This window comes from Globicephala melas, chromosome 6, assembly GCF_963455315.2.
Source record: "Globicephala melas chromosome 6, mGloMel1.2, whole genome shotgun sequence".
Classification (NCBI taxonomy): Eukaryota; Metazoa; Chordata; class Mammalia; order Artiodactyla; family Delphinidae; genus Globicephala; species Globicephala melas.
Genome location: NC_083319.1, coordinates 11,951,230 through 11,968,769, shown reverse-complemented (window position 1 = coordinate 11,968,769; position 17,540 = coordinate 11,951,230). Strand labels below are relative to the sequence as shown.

Sequence of the window (17,540 nt, the reverse complement as noted above, 5' to 3'; positions counted from 1 at the left end):
CCTACCAGCACTGTCATGCAAGTGACAAATGACCCTGAGTTTTAATTAGAATTTCTGAACTGAAATTCCAACAAATGAATTAATGTATAGAAAAGGACATTCAAACAACTGTGAGAAAAAGGTAAAAATAAATACCTACAGCAAAAGCCTCTGTATAATTTAGGCTCTTATCTGAGACTATAGGCTCTTATCTGAAAAAAAAAATTTCTAGAATTTTAAATATGTAGGTTTTAATGCCATGCCCTTTTGTCCTGCAATAAAAATCAATGAAAGAGAGTAAAAAGGAGTCTTAGAAGTAATGGCAGATGTAGAAAGGGACAAAGTGAGACTCACTCTTCAGGTACCATTAGGTAGGCTATTTTTTTTTTTTAAGCCCAATAATTTACCAAAGGGTAATTATGGCCTGTCATAGAAATGTAGTTTCTTAGCCAACTTAGGGCTGCAACAGCTCTGTATTTAGAAAATATTTAAAACACATTTATTCTGAAATCACAGCACACCATGTTTTGTATGAATGCAAATTTGGACAAATACCTTTTACTGTATCATCATTTGCTTACAAAACCTCAAATGTGTCCCTGAATCTACTGCATTTTTGCTCTGCAAATACAATGATTACAAATTTCAAGTGGGGAGAGGGAGAGAGGAAAAAAAGAAACCCCAGAGACTCCTTAACATCTGAATGCAGCAAATATGTAACTGGGTAATTCTACCTGCATTCTGAAAACAATTTGTATTCTCAATATACCTCAATAGTTTTTGCAGCTACTGAATCATTCTCTTTTGTTTGTTTTTTCTTGTTGTTGTAAAGAGAAATTTGGGAGGAGGGGACACTCACCCACGATCAAGTCATCTTATCACAACTACTTTTATTTTTGTATTATTCTCCTCCAATATTAACATTAATATTTAAAAATATCTTTGAAATTATAGAGTGCATATATTTTATTGTTTTCTCACTGGCTACATTAACATTTCCCATATTATACTGTAAACTTTGTGATTATTTTAAAGACTATGTAATATTCAACTAAGTATGGATGTCCCTTAATTTGCTGAACCCTATTGCTAGAGTTAGACATTAAGCCACTTCCAACTTTTCACTATACACTACACTATACACTAACATCGTAATGAAAATGAACAACTTCATGTGCATGAATTCCCAAATACGGAATTACCAAGTCAAAGGGCAGGACTGTTTTTAATATCTTTTGTTATATCTTGGTAAAGTGTCTTTTAACAGGGCAGTACCAGCCCCAGTGGAAATCTTTCAAGATTGTTGCAAGGATTAGAGAGAACCCATGAAGTGCCTAGCACAGGAGCAGCACATGGTAGGCTCAGTAAGCTATTATGTCCAAGTGGGTTCTCTTCACAGCCCTGGCATGGCTGGTATGACTGGACCCATTCTCTTAGTGCCCAAAGAATGGTTTCTTGTTCCTTCCCTGGTTCTGAAGGATACCTGGCAAAGTGTTGGTGAGGACAGTCGAGACTCCGTGATGAGCGTGAGGTGTTTGACATGCATCACCTCTATACATGAGTTTCTGACCCCAAGCACACTCCCTTGTCACCTGTCTACTTACCGAGCTCAGTAGGGTTGTTTATCACTTTCTTCAGAGGGTAACATTTAAACTTGATTTTATGTACCACCCAAAATGCAAAAACCACCAAGTAAACTATGACTCATTACTTGCTTATCACACAGAATGACAAATTTGTAAAACCACTCATCACGCTTTCTTAAAAAGAAAATATAGCAAAAAATTGGTTAAGCTAGTCCTAAGAAACTTCACATTCAGAACCTGACTCTTCTGAATCATTTTCTGATTCAGAGTCATCAATGCCCTTGTTTCATCCAAGGTATCTCAGTAACAAAACATAATACTTTATCTAGATGCTATCTTCATTTGTTAGGTCCCAGAAAGAACTTGTTTATTGCTTATCAAGAAAATATCAACGCAAATATCTGTTTCACCAATAGTAAATGAACACCATGCTTCTCTGCTCTGGTGCCTTTCACCATTCACACTGACTTTACATTTCAATGCTGAATCTGACTGCAATTTGGAAGACATTTTAAATGGCAATTAGATACAACATGTGCAGAACCAACAATGCACATGATTAAATTAAAGGGGTGATAATATTAACAGCTACGACCAAGTTCATGCATAGGCGGGCCATCACAACCGTGTCACAACTGCCCTATGGCTGACGGCGATTGTGGGTTGCCACTGTACATCTCTGAGTAGCGGGACAGGGTGTATCTGCCCTAGGCCTTTGTTCTCTGGGAATTACGGCACTATCTGACTTCATCACTGTCATCTTGGAAGAGTAAAAGCTATTCTTTCTTCCTTCTCCCCTGAAAAGGAGAGGGGTTATATTGCTAGTGTCAAGGCAGTGACAACATAATGACCTTTACCTGAAAGGTATGTTTACTTTGAATCCTCTTAAGGGGAAAAGGAACTAATATCAATTGAGCTACTATAACCCAGGTGCTTTTGTGCATCACTCACACATAATTCTCAAGGCAACTCTGCAAGGTGTCACTGCTATCCACATTTTCAGATTGGGAAACAGGCTTGCTTGGAAAGGTGAAGTAACTTGCCCCAGGGTCACAAAGCTAGAGTGAAGCTGTAATTCAAAGTCAGGGCTGTTGGACTGAAAGCTTATACTGTCCCACAGCACATACTCAGAACTTAAGCCAAAAGAAAAGGCGTGCTGGAAAACCAAGGGGGCTATTCACCCAGTCCTCTCACCAACTCCAGACCTGCAATGCAGAGCACTGCTCTTATAGGTAAGTCCTGCAGCATGAGCTCATTCCTAGCGATGGACAGGCATGAATATGGATACTGCAGACTTATTAATGATCCTATAGTCCCCGTTCATTATTACTGCACTTTCTCAATTTGTTAATTCCTTTCCCCCAGATAACTAGAGCCCTTTTAATTATGTTCCCCTGAGGTGAGCGGCTACTAATTGGAAAAGAGTCAGGTGAAATAAAGGAACACTGGCTGCTCAAATATATAAAAGGCAGCTTCCCAAGACAAAGAGGGAGAGGAGGGGAGGGGAGGTGAGATGAGATGTGGAGAGAGGTAGGAGGGCCCCCACCCCCGCCTCCCCAGGAGCAACACCTCTTTGACCTTAGTAAGGATACAGCATAGAGCTACCCAGGGGTTTGGAAGGTCTACTCTTTTTCTTTTCCCATATTAAAGCATAGTGAGCATTACAGTGTACACATCACAGCACCCATCTCGCCTCTCAGAGGCACTCAACCTTTTTAGCCAAATACCCAGATCTGCAAAGGGAGCCCACAAGTCTTTCCTCAGCTCACTGTCTTTAAAGGAAAGGAAAACTCTTGGTCTTACTCATTTGAGCTTTCCTTCCTTCCTTCTTCCCTCCTCTCTCCCTCCCTCCCTCCCCTCCTTCTTTTTTGAAAAGAAACAAACGTGTAAACACAGTTTGTCTTACAGTTTAAAATTCTGCTCTGAAATAACAAAGCCTGGCATTGCTAGAGAGGTTAAAGGACAACAGAACGGGGAAAAGAAAGCGAACAAAGACCATACAACACACCTTGCTGGAGAAAACAGATAATCCTAGTCTTCATCTTCCTGAAAGTGACCAGACAGATGGGCCGCAGGCTAATGCGATGGCCAGTGTCGCACAGGGAGCCAGGAAGAGCCAGTGCCGTTCATGGTGCACTTGCCATAGCCAGCACTAGGCTAAGGGCTTGACAGGCACTTTCTCACTGGACCCTCAGGACAACGGTATGAGGTAGGTACCAGCACCGCCCCCCATACAGATGAGGAAACGAGGGCTGGGAAGCTAAACAACTCACTGAGGTCACACAGCAGCCCTGAGACTAGAACCCAAGTCTGTCACACTGAGAGAGAGCAAGCTCACTGCTTCCCAGGAGCCCAGCACGTGCCCGGCTGTGGAAGAAAAGTGGAAGGAGGTTCGGAGGTTTGCTCTAACCTGCTCCCTGGGGGCCCGCCAGCAGCTGTGCCAAGTCCCGGGCCCCTCCACGTTCTGTCCGAGACTCCGGCCAGCCCCTCACCACAGGAACCCCAACTTGCCTCTGAGCTGAGCCACGAGTGTCCCCGTGGGCCCCAGTCCCCGCCTCCTCTAAGTCCTACTGAACCTGTGCTGTCCGCCAAGCACCACTTCTCAGATCACGCCGGGCTTGCTAACACCTCCCTATTCAGAGGCTTTTGTCTGGGTTGCCCATTTGGCATAAAGCACGCGCTAATTTGTATGGTTATTCCAGACTGTCAGTCACAGGAGAACCAAACTTTGTTTCTGATTCCCTAGAGTCCATGGTGGGGCTGTGTGCAGAGCAGGAGGAATAAAGAGGCGGGTATGTGCCGAGTGCTCACCAAATACCAAGGGCTGTGTGGGAGCCCTTATCTCATTTAATCCTCAAATAATCCAATTTATACCATCCATTTTATAGATTAAAAAAGGGATTCTCAGAAACTTGCCCATGGTCACAGTTAATGGTGATTCCAGCCCATATCCTCCTACTTCAAGAGTCTCTTATACTACTGTTGCTTTACATTAACTTTTTTTAACCATTATGTTACACTTAACAAAAAAAAATGGGTATTTGATAATTACAGCTGAAAAATAAAATAGCAAGTGGACATTTTGTAGCCAGAATAAAACTACATTTGCCAACTAGCTTAAATGAATTGACACCCTTTCTTGTTCTAAATAGAATTTACGGCAGTTTATAGAAATATGTTCAATACAGCAGCAAAAATAGGAAAAAAAAAAATAGGGGCAAAGGGAAAAAGCATAAGTCGGAGTGAGTGAGCACTTCTATGTGTGCCATGAGGTGCTGCACACCTGCTGGGGCGGCCACAGGTTTGGCTCTGAGTCCTCCAGCTGCCAACCCAAAGAGGGAAACAGGGTTGTAATGTGATTCACGGTGTCCATAGAGAAAAATAAACTAGTCTCTCAGGAGCTTCCATTTTAAAAAGGCAACCGGGGAGGGAAAGAGAGAAAACTAACAACTTACGGTGCATTTACTACGTGCTCAGTGTTTTCCGTGTGCTGGTCAGTCAGTCAGTAAATATTACTCAGTCAGTAAATATTACTATATGTTGGGCACCACCTTGGGCTGAGGATAGAGGAGAGAAAAAACAGTTCTGATCCCTACCTATTTGGAGCTTACAATTAATAGCAGACAGCCAATAAGCATATTCTTGTATGTGTGTAGGCTGCCGTGAGGAGACTTACAAAGTGCTGCGGGGCGGACCTAAGATGACCTCATCTCGTTCCCACAGCAATCTTGAAAGGCTGATCTCCGTAATTCACAGAGGAACCCATGGCTCCAAGAGGTTAAGTGACTTGACAAAGGTCACAGCTGGTGAGAGGCAGAAAATATGACTTGAAAGGTAGAAGGGGTGCGAATGCCATTAGTTAATCGAGATTTTCTTAGGGGAAAAAGTATTTAACTTCTTGTCTGGTTTCCAACCGGCCCTCCCTGATTTATGAGCAACAGAGGAGGAGGATCCCTGCGTATGAGGACAGGAGCAACCCCAGATTAGGAGAGGCGGCACAGACTGCCTCATTTCCATCCGTGGTTTCGGCAGCCAGAGCATGGGGCTCACAGCAGTGGAGGAGCTGGGCGCGCGGTGCTGGTCACTGGAAATGGCCTGCTAATGCGAGACACGTGTGTATCTGAGCTGAGGGTGAAAGTGGGGAGGGGGGACGATGCCCTCCTAAGTGTGGCCCTGTGGCTTCCTGGGGTAACCTTGGGGGTTGGGAAAGCGCTCCAAGCCACCAAACCCAACCGAAACAAACACAAAAGTTATAAAGATAACGCCTGGACGAAAACCCAGAGAGGTCAACATCAAAGCCTAGAGTAGTCCGCCCTTTTATGCCTCCTCAGTCTACCGGAAGGAGACAGACTTGGAAAACATCAGGAAGGGCTCCATGGCTAAGACCACTACAGCAGGAGAAGTTAATCACAGAGGAAAGGTCAGGAGACAGGTCTCTCTATCGCCCCAGAGAGTTCAGTGAGAACCATTGACAGCCAGAGCCAGGTCACAAAAGGAAGTCTCAGGTTTGAGCCACCAGGAACCCATGAGACCCTCGTAGAAATCCAGGAAAGAATGATGTACAGAAGAAATAAGAGAAAAAGAGGTTTATGGATAAATAAACCAAGAGAAAGTAACACCCCAAAAGAGTGTAAACGTTGAAAACCCAAGTGGTAACAAGGGGGAAAAAAATCTCTTCTTGTTTTTCCAGGACTAAGATACGCCACATGCCAAGGTGTGTAGTGTCCAATTACCTTCTTAGCCTAGTCTCTCATTCTTTCAAATATTCACAGGGAAGACAAACCCACATTTGTTGAGAGATAACTCTGAGCCTAGCACTACGCTGGTGCTTCATGGATTCTCGTTGTGGGAGAGGTAGCAACACAACCGCAAATCCCTGCCACAAGGTAACCTCCTCCAGAGCTGAAGCTTCTCTGAGGATGGCATTACATGGTCTGTGGCTCCTGCTCTACTGGTGACCATGAACATATGTAGAATGTCTTTGCTGCAGAGACCACTACACTATGTCTTAGAAATTCCAGAGTTTTCTAAGTGTTGGATTCAAGACAGGCTCCAGGTCAGGGAGGAGTGAGGAATTACATACAGGATGTATCACAAGAAATGGAAAACCAGGCCAAGGCTTGGTCATATAAGAACAGATAAGAGCCAGCTATGTCCCATGGAGGCCAGGCAGAAACTGGGGCAAGGGAGGCAGGCTGCTGCCCCTAACCACATCAGGCAGCAGAAAGGGGACTGGGAGGGTGGGACTGGCAGGGTGGGTCCAGACACTCAGATGTAGATGCTGCAGCAAAGGATGTGAAGGACCATGGGGCGGTGGGCTGCAGTCAGGAGAGTGCCCTGAAGGGGGGGTGGGCAAGCCAACAACCACCATCCCCGACTGCGGAAGGGTCACTTCCATGGTAAAGGGACACTATGTCTCCTCTAACCCTGCAAGCCTCAGCACCCTCACAGGAATGTCAACGCTGAGGCTGAATGAGCACTGTCACACACTGTACTCCTAGCATCTGTGCCAGCAGGGGCACCTTGGAGGGATCAGATTAAGGGTCTGATGCCAACCATCTACACAGACTACTCACTTTTATAGAACATTTGCATTTGCTATATATACTTCTGAAAGGTTAAAAAGTATTATTTTAACTAATAAGGGTGGATTACCTTACCAACAACGATAAAAATTAGGTATTAAAAACCTAATGGATCTGGAATTAGTGGTGATGGCTGCACAACCTTGTGAATACACTAAAATCCACTGAATTGTACACTTTTAAAAGGATGAATTTTATGGTATATGAATTACATTTCATTTTTTTTTTTTTTTTCCCCCGGTACGTGGGCCTCTCACTGTTGTGGCCTCTCCCATTGCGGAGCACAGGCTCCGGACGCGCAGCCTCAGCGGCCATGGCTCAGGGGCCCAGCCGCTCCGCGGCATGTGGGATCCTCCTGGACCAGGGCACAAACCCGTGTCCCCTGCATCGGCAGGCGAACTCTCAACCACTGCGCCACCAGGGAAGCCCTACATTTCAATTTTTAAAAATCAAATGGAGAACTTGAAAAGGCAGTTTTCCTATAGAACCTATATAGTATAGATATAGATTGCTACAGAATCCACAGCATAGATAATGCAAAGAGCCATCTCTTCTCTCTCCCATTTTTCCACCAGGGAGACAGTTTACTCAGAACTTGTCCAAAGCTTCCTCCAAAGGCTCTTGGCATTTTCAGTTTTAGGTGCTGCTGAAGAAAATGAAGGTGCATCTCAATATAGGGCTCAGTGACTGTCATCACCTAACAACTTCCTTTTAGGTGCCTACTTGATGCCAGGCTCTTTACGGAGAACTATATTTTTAGCTATATTCTGTGGATGAGGAAAGAGAGACTGTGTCATTCACCCAAAGACGTAAATTCAGTAGGACCAGAGCCAGGATTTGGACCCAGAGCTTTGACTTCCAAGCCCGAATTATTTTCTACTCCTTACCCTCTCTGCTCAAACCTCAAGGTCAAGTTCAGCCAAATCTTACTAAGGGATTTACCCAGGAATCTATAATTTCACTTTGTTCAACCAGCACACATTGTGCACTTTCTAACCATCAGGCCCAGCACAGACCCACCTTACCTCCTCCTTCTGTTTCAAACTGAAATCCTGGTCCTTATCCCCTCCTGCCTTCCCAGATGAGCTCCTGTTGCAGTGGTTGTACCCCCAGAGCAATGGACCTATCATGGCCCCTTGATGCCTCTTAGCTTAAAAAAAAAACAAACCTCCCAACTCTTGCCTGGACACCTGAGTTCTTTTGTGAAGCAGTGCTTCCTCAGATCCGGAACCATCTATAAGTTCCTATCTCCCTATGTCCAATGCCAGGGACATAAAAGGCACTCATAAATACTTGCTGCAAAATGGAAACGACACAGTTTTTACTTATGTGTTAGAATTCAATCTTGAACAAAACTTGCACAGCCCAGAGTTTGATAAATAGAAAAGAATTTCGGTCATACCTGTCTACCTAATCCACTTCCACCTTACTTGGGTCTTGTGAACTTGAATTGGATTGTTGGTTCATTTTTATATATACACGTATACAAACACATACACGTTAATATATATTGACTACAAATACATACACATAGTCAGTAATAACAAAAATAGTACCTACTATTTATGGAACACCTGCTTTTCATCAGTAGCTTATTACTATTCACATTCAACAGAAGAGAAAACAGGCTCAGGGGTGTTCAGAGACCTCAAAACTAGTAAATGGGGAAGCCAGAACCGAAGCCGGGTTTTCCTGTTTCTACCACACCACACTTTGTTGATTTCTATCACTGCCACCAAGAGTATCAACAATCCCACTTACTTTAGCATCAATCTATTCCCTGCGCAAAATTTCATGGCATCAGTGAAGACAGAGATTAGAATGGACCCAGCTCTGATCATCCAGCTGTCACTTCACAGCTGTGTCTGGACTGATGCCCCATCACCCACATGGACTACGCACCCTGTGAAAAGGCATATTAAGACAGTTTGCTAAAAATCCTAGATGGAATACATGATGCAGCCTGTGGGGGTTGATTCAGAACCCCACATACAGCACAGATAAAGAGGCTAGAACTAGTACGTCTTACAGAGAATCTTCCACTCTGGGTGGAAGAATGGATTCCAGAGGCACCGAGAAATGTCAGAAAATATGAGGTGTTTTACAAAGTCAAATACAAAATCCAAACCTTAACTGTACACACTTGATTTAACTTTTCGGTTCAACCATGCCCTCAGAGAACATCAGGAGTTCGCTACTAACTTGGCTCTTGGCCTGGCTGCCTTTTTTGGGGTAAAATATGAACCTGCCCTGATCTGCTTTGGAAATATTTTATCACATACTTGAAAATATGTTAACAGGTGTCCAGAATAATCCAAATGTACAATTCAATTTGGGAACTGATTTGTGGTCCTCATTTAGGACTACTTCTGAAGGAGTAGGGAGAAAAAAGTATTTACATGGGAAATACCATATGGCTTCTACTGGGACCTTTTATTAGCAACATTTAATTAGCATAGCATAGCATAGTGCCTGGTACATATTAAGTGCTCTATAAATATTTGTTGAACGAATGAATAATGAATGATAACGTAAGTCCGCAATTATTAGCAAGTCATCAAAAAGCCTATGTAAAGGATTTTTTTCACAAAATCTTGGTGATAGGTACAACTTATTCCATAATTCTTTAAAGGATATTACTAAGGAACACTTTAATGAGATGGCCTTGGATTTCAAGCGCAGGCTCTACCATTTCTTAGCTGTGTCATGGTGGGTAAGTCACTAAACCCCTCTGAGCTTCAATTTTCTAACCTATACAATGGAGCTAGTATTTACCTTACAGTTTCATTTTAAAGATTTGCAATCATGTTTATAAAGAGCTTGACTTGCACGCTGTACTCAATAGATGGTGATTATTATTATGAAAGGGAACACTGATTTTCATCAGCAAGTTAATCCTTTTGTCCCAGAAATGGGAAAGCTCTTCCAACACTGGCCAAGGTCAGGGCTGCCATCAGCCAAGGTAGGGAACATTCTCATTTTCACTTTCAAAATCAAGAGAATGGCACAGATCTAAGTAGAAAGGAACCAGCAGCACATGTTTTTAAATATTCATAAGGGCTGGAAATGTCTTACTCCTTTCGTTTTCTCTGCCATCTGCTTTTGTTTCTTTTCTTTTCATTCTTATGCCACAGCTGCAAATGAAAACAACCATACAATAACCCAAGTTAAATAAAAAAAAAATCAAAATAAAAACAATCTGATGGGTAAAAAGAGAAGATGAATTATAAAGTTTTCCCTTGAGTTCACAAGGCAGCAGAAGCAAGAAGAACGTTTGATGTGAGTTAGACCTTCTGGAAACCAAAATCCATGCCCCATGTTTATAATAACCATAGTAAGAGCAACCACCATTTATTAAATGGCCCCTATGTGCCACTTGATGATCAGTAACTCTAATTCCTAAAGCCACTCTTCAAAGTAGGTAAAGCGAACCCATTTCACAGAAAACGAAATGGCAGATCAGAGAGGTAAAACAGACTTTTAATGGTTACACAGCTAGTAAGAGATGAAACAGATTTGAACTTCGGTGTGTCTGAATACAAAGCCCAGGCACTTTCTTGACCACCCTCTCCAAAAATGGGAAGGAACATGAAAAAAAATTAATTTAGGAAATATTTAGGGCAGACTATTTGTATTTAATGGATTTATTCAGATAGTTAAAATTTGTGATTATAGCTCTAATTAAAGTTAACTTAAATAATTGGTTGTTGTATTTGTGAATGTGCAATTAGTCTTCCACATAATTGCAGGGTTTCAGCATCATACTTTCTATTTATTCACTGCATCCCAGAGCTTTGCTACACTGACTTCTGTTCTACCAAAGGCCACATTACAGCTCTCGGGGTCTCTGGGTCCACGACCTATGATACCAATAGTAGGGTCTAGGCTCAGCCCCATTTAGCATGTCTTTGTCCAAAAGTCAATGAACACCTCATCTTCAATTGCAATGTAAAAAGCTCTTACAACCTACACTGTTGTCCTGAAAACTCCTAGCAGCATGTACCTGAAGAAAAACTGGCAGCAGTGGTCTTCATGTGTTAATTACACTTGCGAAGTCTATTATGCATAGAAAGGGCACCTGCTGGCAGTGAAAATGACTAGAATCTGCCCTTCCTGTGCAGTGAGTAAATTGAGAGTTCATTTCTACAGGAGATAATAGTTTTCAGATTCCATTTCGTGTATCCCCTGCATGGGGACGTACTTAACATTTAAATCATCTGCAGAGGAACAAACCTCCTTCAAATCTACATGTTTCAGGCTCCTAGCACATTATTTAAAATGCTAGTTATCCCTGCTGGCTCTTACCACCAAAGATTAAACTCAACGGTGGTGAAAGTCACCGAGCACAACAGAATAAAGTTATTAGCATTGACTCAAATTTCATGACATTTGTAGTTTCTGACCAAAGCAGTGGTAGTAGGCTGAAGGTGATCAAATCAAGCCTTGAATAGAGGATGTTTTTTCTCTTGGGGTCTTTTATTTCATCATTCCTACATCTTGCAGTTAATAAACAGATACCAATCTCCACAGGCCTGTAATCATCCTTATGTCAGATGTCAAAAAGTCCTTTCATGAAAACAAGAGATGGGAGAGAGACTGCTATCACACAAACAGAAACTTCCAATATGGAGCCTAATCACAAAACCCACTCAGGCTCCAAAAATTACCAGCCTTAACTCTGAGTTTCTGGAGTGAAAGTTTGGGGTGACAAGGGCTTCACAGCCGTCCTTGCCAAGTCTCCCCTTCTCGGTTAGAGCTGTCAGCACCGTTGCTCTCGGTCAGGCTGGTGACAGTTCTTGAAAGGGTTAGAGTTTGAGAGGAAGTTGAAAAGAGGATCTTGGGTCAGCTTCCACGGGAAAGAGTGAAACAGCTAATAAATCCTCTAAGCAAACAAGAAAGGAGGGCTGCGACCTGAGATGGCAGCTGGAAAGAACAACTGGCCAGAATAAACACTGATTTTTTTCTTAAATGAAACTTTTCAATTATAAAAAAACTATACTTTTTCATTGTGTCGATAGAAATATTTGAAAGCATGGAAAATAAAGATCATGCGGAATTCCTCCCCTCCTCCCCAACACAAATCACTGTTAACATTCTGGTATATTTCCTTTCAGATTTCTGCCTCTCTATATGTATGTATGTATGTATGTGTGTGTGTGTATCTAATTTTTGTGTCATATATACACATAATTTTTGTTTGTTTTTGTAAAACTGGAATCATACATATATAACATCTATTTTAGGGTAAGTTATTAAGCCTCTAGGGGCCTTGGTTTACTGACCTATGAAATGGAACTAATAATACCTGCCTTACAGGGTTGCTGGAAAAATTAAATGAGATCACAGATGTAAGGAGATGGTCCAACGAGTGGGGGCCAAAGGAGAGATTCAGCAGTGGCAACTATTGTTATCACTGATGTTACTGACAGAGCATTTTCTTCTCCATAGTTTTGGGGCTCTAAGCTGCTGGTTTTCAACTAGCTAACAATTTGGCAACTGAAACCTTCCAAATAATGGAAAGTGAAAGCTGTACCATTAGGGAGGCAGAGGGACTCCAATGACTTTCTCAGCTCCACCAATCCCTGCACACAAAAGCCCCTGGGTGTTCCTACCTGAAGCATCGAGACACACAGGTGAGTCTCTTCCAGGGAGAACTCTAAGGTTTCCCTGTAGAGCACATGTCTGGGGTGAGGTGTGTGGGGGGCCCTGAGGCACATGTCTGTAGGGAAGGGACCTCTGTCTGTGTGTGTAAGTATGGGGCCATGTATTGCGGAGGCGGGGTGGTGCCTGTGAAGGGTGCTGTATGTCAGGGCTGGGGCACTGGGTCAGCAGATCCTCTGTGCTTAAGGGGACTGGGTGTCACTGTGTGAGTCTGTCTTAGGGGACATATGTCCCCTTTCCCACCTCTTCTTTCTATCTCCCTTCCACCTTCCCTGGGTATGCTTGTTCTTTCTCTCCCCTTGCCTCTTTCCTCCTCTCTGGCAGCTGTGTCTGCCTCTGCCCAGCCCCCCAATCTTTCATTCAAACAGAGAACTGGATAGAGAACACGGTCCTTTCCTTTGAGATATGTGACAGCAGAAAAAACCAATAGAGTTGGTTCAGAAGCTCAAAAGAAGCAACAAATCTATACAGAGAAACTGCCCTTTAATCTCATGAGAGGTAGGAGAAAGGCATGGATAAAGAGACCCACCTTGATAAGAAAGATACACACTAAAGAGAGAAATGAGCCAATTCACTTAGTGCTATGCACTAGAGAGGGCCGCTGATCTTCACTTCACGGCCCTGAGCTACAACTTTGCTGAACCCATGGCTTCTTGGGATGAGGATGAGCCCAACACATAACATGAGAAGGACTCCTGAATACCTTTAAATTCCCAGGATAATTTGGCTACCTGGGTGAACCTTTTCACTGAGAGGACTGCAAAACGGGCTGGAGATCCTGGCAAAAATTATGACTGACCTGGACTCAATCTCTCTGAACCAATGGTAAATGTCCTGAATCATCTGTTCTTAAGTAACAGGGCTGTGACCCCTCAAATGGGGCCCTCTCTCCTGAAGCTCTCAATTTCTGGCAGACAGTGCACAGCCTTTTCTATACATGTGTATCGCTCCCTTATCAACTTCTGCTGACTTGAGCTGTATGGAGATAATGTCTTTAATCATAATACACTGGGGAAAGAAATTATTTATAAGGACATTAGATCACACAGTCTTTTTTGTTAATCTACTGGAGACAGAAAGTGATGAAGATGATGATTCTGCAGAAACATTTACTGAGCATCTACTACGAGCCAGCTTTTCTACATGGTATCCTTTCACGTTATTTCATATCATCTTCACATAATTATGTATAGAACAACTTTATTTTGCAGATGAGAAAACAAAGCTTTTAGCCAAGTGACTTGCCCAAGTGGTTAGCTGACTCTAAAGCAAGTCAGCCTCCCTCCCTCCCTCCTCCCCTCTCTCCTTCCACTAAAACACATTTCACTGAATAGTGAAATTCCCCTCAAAAGACTTCAGAGAGTTTTGAAGGCTGGTTTGTGCTCTCAAAGCACAGCTGAGGGCAAGTCTTACAAAACGTGCCACGGCACGGCTGAAACTTGAAGACCTTGGGGATCTCAATTGTTCTTGACACCAGTTTCCAATGTGTCTTAGGAAAAAAAAGAATCACACAACTCCTTGGTGCTTTGGTTTCCCTACACTGAGGAATGCAGAAGGTATTATCTATCCACTTGAACTCTTAAGAATGCCATGACATATATGAAAAGCTGTTTGGAAACAAAGAGGCCATGCAATCAGGTGATCTAAAATTCAGATCACTTTGAAGTTAGTATTTTTAATTTAGAGTCACCAACTGCCTTACAAGTTATAGACCTAACTTGCCTGGTCAGTCTCTGGAGAAGGAAAAGCAGAGGACAGGGTAAGCAGTGGCCTTACCAGCAGTAGTCCAGCAGATGTGGAGGCAGGACGGGGATGTACACGTGCTGCCAGAACATGGGGTAGAGCATCGCAGCAGACCCATGGATGCAAGCAGTCAACTGCAACGGAAGCAAATTAGAGATTCAGAGCTAAACAATTAAAGTCAGGAGACACTGTCATTTGAGTTCAGCAATAAAACTAAATATATACTTATCAATATATTTAAAATTATAAGTTAACTCAATGACCCTAATTCAAATTTAATAAGAGCTTCCTTTTCCAAACAATGTATTTTTTTCATGATTATGAAGCTAATTCACAATGACGGTAGAAAAATCTAGAAAATGGAGAAAGGGATAAAAGGAAAGTCTTCACCATCTGAAAATAATTTAACATTTTGGGGTATTACATGCATATGGATTTTTCTAATAAAAATCAGGATTACTGTAAAGACAGTGTTGATTTGCCCTTAAGTTAACATTATTTGCCAGCATTTTCCCCATATCTTTAAACATTCTTAGAAAACATGTTTTCATGCCACTCAATGAATTTCCCATACTATATTTAACCACTCTTCCATCATTAATTCATATAATCGGATCAGGTCAATAATTTTTATATATGGTTCCTAGATGCAGAATTTAAAGACAAAGGTTATAAATATTTTAAGGCACTTAATAAATATAATAATTGTATTAATATAATAAATAGAGAAGGACTGAGGCTCTTTCTACCCCCCCACCCATGTACTGGAATGCTGGCCTCCCTGTACCTCACTGTACCTATCTTCATTTTATTTTTATTTCTCTGATCATGACTGAAGCTGAACATCTTGTTATATGTTCTAAACTATATTTCTTAAGTAAATGGTCTGTTCATATTCTTAGTCCACTTTTTCTAATGAGAATTAGCATTTTTTAATTGATTTAAAAGCAAATACTGGATATGCAAAGCATAGTAATCCTTTGCAATGTTTTTGAAAATAATTTATCCTTATTTAATTTTCTTTGAATTTTTGGGTAAAGAGAAGGCTTAAATAATTACATGGGCAAATATTTTCCTTCATGATGGTTTCCACTGCTTTTATACTAAGAAAGTCCTCCAAATTTTTCCTCAGCATTTAACTCTTTAATCCAGCTGGAATTAATTTAGGTTTAAGGACTGAGGTGAGAATTTATTTTTTCCACTTAGTTAATCAAGTGCTCCAGCACTGTTTACTGACTAATCCTTCCACTCCCTCCTCTTCTGACTTGTCCCTATTTCATATTTCCTTTTTTTCTTAAGAGCTAGACACTTCATACAATCAGTATTTTATATAACAGAAAAATTAGGAAACAAAGATACAATGGAATAAAATTGCTACAAAATTCAATATGGTGAAAGAAGGAAAAAAACCAACACCTTTGGAGATAGGACTATGAAGTGACAAAAGTCAACAACAAATGTTTCTTTCTGCCTTTTTTCTTTAATGTTTCTTTGGTTTCTGGGAAGCCTGTTCCCCTGAGGACTTTGCTTCTTTTGGAAGCTGTTAACTGGCCTTTGCTGACAGAAGGACATTTACGTGGCAAAAGAGTGACGCACCAAGGCCCAGTTAAAAGAATCCCAGAGGTTAGTGTAACATGAACAGCTTTAAACTGGATATTCTGCTGATGGTTCACAGTTGAGAGCTGTGTATTAAATCCAGGGCCTAAATTTCCCCCTCCTTTTCCCTCCAGACCCTGTTCTTTAAATCAGGTACATGCCATGAACAGGAGCTTATCCAACAAGCTCGCAAGAGCAGTTCCCAGTGACTCTGCCAAGGCTTGTAGGTTTAATACATTTTTTCTCAACCCATTTCGGTAGGTTACAACATAACGGAGGCTGTCTGTCATAGTATACATGACTATCTCTTTGGGCTCAGAAGAGATAAAAAATCTTTGCTGGTATTGAGTGAATGGAAAATGAACCAACTTTACTCCAACTCCACCCTCAAGTCAGGCTGGAGGGTTACCCTGGCCTTTGGCCCCAGCTCTTCCTCCCCATCCATTAACCAACTGCCAAAGTACTCTTACTAAAGTGCAGGTCCAGTCATGTAACATCCTGCTCGGAAATGTACTTGGGGGCACACCTGGAACAGGCATGTCTTCATATCTTCACCAGTTCCCTGTCTACCTGTAAAGAAGCATCTCCAGCCACAATCTCTACTACTTCCTCCAAGTTTATCCTTGGAATAAATCATTTGCAGATTTAGGAGTAGTTATGTACTCCTTTTCCTCCCTTCTGTATTCCCACTGGCCCAGATCTGTGCCCCTAGCAAACTCCTCCTGCCCCGGGTCTCTGTGCACTACCTTCCTCTGCAAAGCCTTGCATGGCTCCACTGGGCATGTGCCCCCATTATTAATGGGACTATGACTGTATGTTTGTCCTCTCACTGTAAAGTACAGAAAGACCCTGTCTCTCTTTTGCTCAGTGGCACAATATATATATACATATGCATGTATGTATATGTGCTAGATAATGCAATGTTTCTTGAGTAAATAAAAAACAATTCACACTTAGAATATATTCACAATATAAAGATAGTCAGTGGCTTGGCTTTTCATAGTACTGGACCAACATTTTCATTGAGTCTCACAGAGTAGGGTATATATATATATATATATATATATATATATATATATATATATATATATATATGACTCAAATTCCAAAATGATAACAGCAAGCTTAGAAATACAAATATGCCACTTCTGGAAAATCAAGTCAATGGATTCATCCATCCACTTATTCAATAATATGCCTACTCTGTAACTCTACAACACAATAACTAAATAAATAAAAGCACTTAAAAATCTATATGGTGCCATACAAATGTAAGGCATCGTCATCACATGTATTCATTGGTAATTCTCTTTGAAAAAGTCATTCAACAGAATGTTCTTGGCTGAGAGAGAACTTGAATACCTGCCTCTTTTTAGCTTAAATTGGTTTG

The 17,540-nt window shown here is 41.8% G+C and overlaps 1 protein-coding gene across 3 annotated transcripts in view; it reads right to left on the bottom strand.

Moving 5' to 3' along the window:
- DENND1A (DENN domain containing 1A) overlaps positions 1-17,540 on the bottom strand; it is a 532,587-nt gene that overhangs the window by 208,344 nt on the left and 306,703 nt on the right. For all 3 annotated transcript variants that reach the window (XM_070045680.1, XM_060300451.1, XM_060300453.2), the window contains exon 9: positions 14,588-14,688. In XM_070045680.1, coding sequence (XP_069901781.1) covers positions 14,588-14,688 — 101 coding nt within the window. The remainder of the gene's footprint in view (positions 1-14,587; positions 14,689-17,540) is intronic.